A 3199-nucleotide genomic window follows, 5' to 3' on the forward strand; every position below is an offset into this window, starting at 1 on the left:
TGCCGCCGTGCTGCCCGCCCCTTGCTCCCCCTCCCAGGTCTGGTTCCAGAACCGCCGCGCCAAATTCCGCAAGCAGGAGAGGGCGGCGGCGGCGGCGGCGGCGGCCGCCAAGAACGGGGCGGCCGGCAAGAAGTCGGACGCCTCCCGCGACGACGAGAGCAAGGAGGCCAAGAGCACCGACCCCGACAGCACCGGCGGCCCCGGCCCCAACCCCAACCCCGCTCCCAGCTGCGGCGGAGGCGGTGGCGGCGGGCCCAGCCCCGCCGCCGGGCAGGGAGCGGCGGGGCCCGGCGGGCCGGGGGCCGAGCCGGGCAAGGGAGCGGCCGGGCCCGGCGGGCTGGCGGCGGCGGGGCCGGGACAGGGCTGGGCGCCGGGGCCCGGGCCCATCACCTCTATCCCCGACTCGTTAGGCGGCCCCTTCGCCAGCGTCCTCTCCTCGCTGCAGCGGCCCGGAGGCACCAAAGGCAGCCTCGTCAAGAGCGGCATGTTCTGAGCGGCGGCGGCGGCGGCGGCGGCCCCTCCCGCTCATTAGTATCCGCCGCCCGCCCATAGCAATGACCAGGGGCCCGGGCTGCGCCGGGCTCCGCGGGGCAGGGACCCCGCGCCCCCACGGGGGGCCGCGCCCGGCTCCCCTCGCCCCCGGCCCGGCGGCGGGGCCGGCCCCGCAGCGCCTCCGCCGGGGCGGGGCAGGGGCGGCCGGGCGGGGAGCGCTGCGCGGGCGCGGGGGAGCGGCGGGCCGCGGGGACTGTGCCCGCGGGCGGCCCGGCCGCGAGGGGGGGCACCCTCCTCGCCCGTGGGGTTTTTTTAAGTTCCTTTTCGCGGTCAGCCGGAGGGACAAAGTGTCTTCTTCCCCTCCTCCCCTCCTCTCCCGCCACCCTCCGGCCGACCCCGGCCCCGCTCCTGGGGGTGGTCCTTCCTCCACCGTCCGGTGTCTCCGTCCCTTCGTTGGGTCTTGGGTCTCTCCGTTGCCGCCGCCGCCGGAGCCCCGCCGGGCTCAGCTCTAACCCGGCGGCCGCCGCCGCTTCCTGTACCGCGGATCCGGCCCCTGCAGGGCCCGCGCTCCTCACGGCGGGCGGCCTGTATTTATTATTAATTAATTATTATTAATTATTATTATTATTACACGGTCTACGCAGTTTTTAGGCATCTCCGTTAGGGTTTTCTAATTTTATTTTAAAAGGCACAAACTATAGCTCTTAGTTGAATGTCGCCAGGTATGCTTTCTCTTTTTCCGTGTCTTTCTACAACTGTGTTCTGTGACTCAACTGTATAGTGTTAATATCAGTACAGACTTGTCTAGTTGACCGTATGAATAATGTTTTCCCTTCTCGTAGTCTCTATGGCGTGTCTTTATGGAGAAATAAGGTTCTCACGGGTTCGGTTCCCTTTGCGTTTAGAGAGACCAGGTTCAGGCAATTATATATATTTTTATTATTGGTTGCATGTCGTCTCATTTTTTCCTTTTCCCTACCTGTTGGAATATGTTTGTGAGCATAATGGTCATAAATTATGTTCAGGGTTTCCAGATTTATTTATATGTGGTTAAAATGAATGCTTCTATTTAAAAGGGGAAATATTTCTACATGTGCATATAGTTTTCCAAGAGTGTACCATTAATTGATTGTTGATAATAAAAGCCAAAAGCAAACGTAGTTATGGTGCTCTTTTGACTTCTTGTTAGGGCTTTATTTGGGGGGAGGTCTCGGGGTTATTTCTGATAGAGATCCAAGGCGTACGTCGCAGAACCTGAACCGTGTCATCAAAAGAAGATTTGCTCAGTAGCATCAATCTCCGTTACCGTCAGGAAGACCATAAATGCCCGTCCCACCATTACTGCCTAATTGTGCCCTTATTAATTATTTGCAAACGGGCTGATTGGGGGGAGGAAGGTGTGTCAGATTTGACCTTTTGTCACTACCTCGGAAACTGGAGATGGACAATATTAAACGATATCCGTTAAAACAAAAAGGGCAAAACCCACAGGCCCGGTGTGCCGCCGGCGGGCGGAGAGCCTTCTGCAGCCCTTCCAGCAGCACTTCTGCTGAATCCCTCTGCCGACAGCGAGGGCAGAGAGCGGGGCCGCCCGCGGGGACTGCGCGGCCGCGGGCTCGGCTCCCTCCCGGGCCGGGAGCCGCTGGGTGGCCTCACACACGGGACTGGGCTGCGTTCAGCGGGACCAGCGGGACGGGGCAGCGCCCGGCCCGGCCCGGCCCCGGGGGAGCGGGCGGCGGAGCCCATGCGGGGCACGGAGGAGCTGAAGACACCCGGAGAGGCCAAGTAGAGCAGGCAACCCGTTCCGTCGAAAATCCTCAGGCAAGGTCAGGTTTCCTCCCCGAGAAGAGGAGGGGTCGCTGCTCATGGCTGTGCCCCCTGCCAGGGCAGCTCCTGCGGCCGGGCACTCGCGGGTTCGCTGCAAGGACATGGGGGCGATGAACTCTCTCTGACTCTGGCACAGTCCGTGGAAAAAAAAGAAAGCAATGTCTGTCGGCTTGGCAGAGAAGCAAACTTAGCAAGGGCCTTGTCATCTGCAGTGTGCAACATCTGCACGGCTGGGGGGCTGAGGAGAGCACGATTAAAAATGTGGCAAATGGAGTAAGTGCTGTTTCACTAATAAAATACTTGAATCATCGGGTTTAAAATGCTACAATAAAATAGGGAGTGTATTTCCTGGAGGAACACAACTTGAATGCATTTTTTTAATATGTGTTTTGTTTTAATGTGGGCAGATTTTGTCATTTTAATTTTCCTTCCAAAAGTGATTCCACAGTCTAAGAATATCTTTGTTAAAAGTAAATGGTCTGCCTCTAGGAATTACCCAGCTGTAGACTTCAGAGCAGCTCTGCTAATAGTGATCTACATGTAAACGTTTTCCTGCTGGAGAAGCTGCAGTGCTCAATCTGCTTTACCGTGGCTGAATCGCCCCTGAGCTTTTAGAAAAGGAGAGACCTGTATTACCAGTAAAGCAGCCAACCAGCCAAGGGTGATTTAGAGGTATCTCTTCTGGTCAGGCCTTGCCATGTGAAGATGATGAGGTTAGATTTTATGGCGTGCAGTAGTGATTTGAAAACATCAAGGGATGACAACACACTACTATTTTTTGGCCAAGTTCACTATTTTGTCTGCTAAAACTTGGGCTTTATTTCTAATGCAAAGGCTTCAACTTCCTACAGTGGATCTAGCTGCTGATCTGTTAGACCTC

At 57.5% G+C, this 3199-nt stretch overlaps 1 protein-coding gene across 1 annotated transcript in view; it reads left to right on the plus strand.

Moving 5' to 3' along the window:
• Positions 1-603, plus strand: part of PHOX2B (paired like homeobox 2B) — a 2387-nt gene extending 1784 nt beyond the window's left edge. Inside the window, exon 3 of the mRNA XM_058838408.1 lies at positions 38-603. Coding sequence (XP_058694391.1) covers positions 38-493 — 456 coding nt within the window. The 3' untranslated portion in view covers positions 494-603. The remainder of the gene's footprint in view (positions 1-37) is intronic.
• The last annotated feature ends 2596 nt before the right edge of the window (positions 604-3199 follow it).

Source organism: Poecile atricapillus, chromosome 4 (assembly GCF_030490865.1).
Source record: "Poecile atricapillus isolate bPoeAtr1 chromosome 4, bPoeAtr1.hap1, whole genome shotgun sequence".
Classification (NCBI taxonomy): domain Eukaryota; kingdom Metazoa; phylum Chordata; class Aves; order Passeriformes; family Paridae; genus Poecile; species Poecile atricapillus.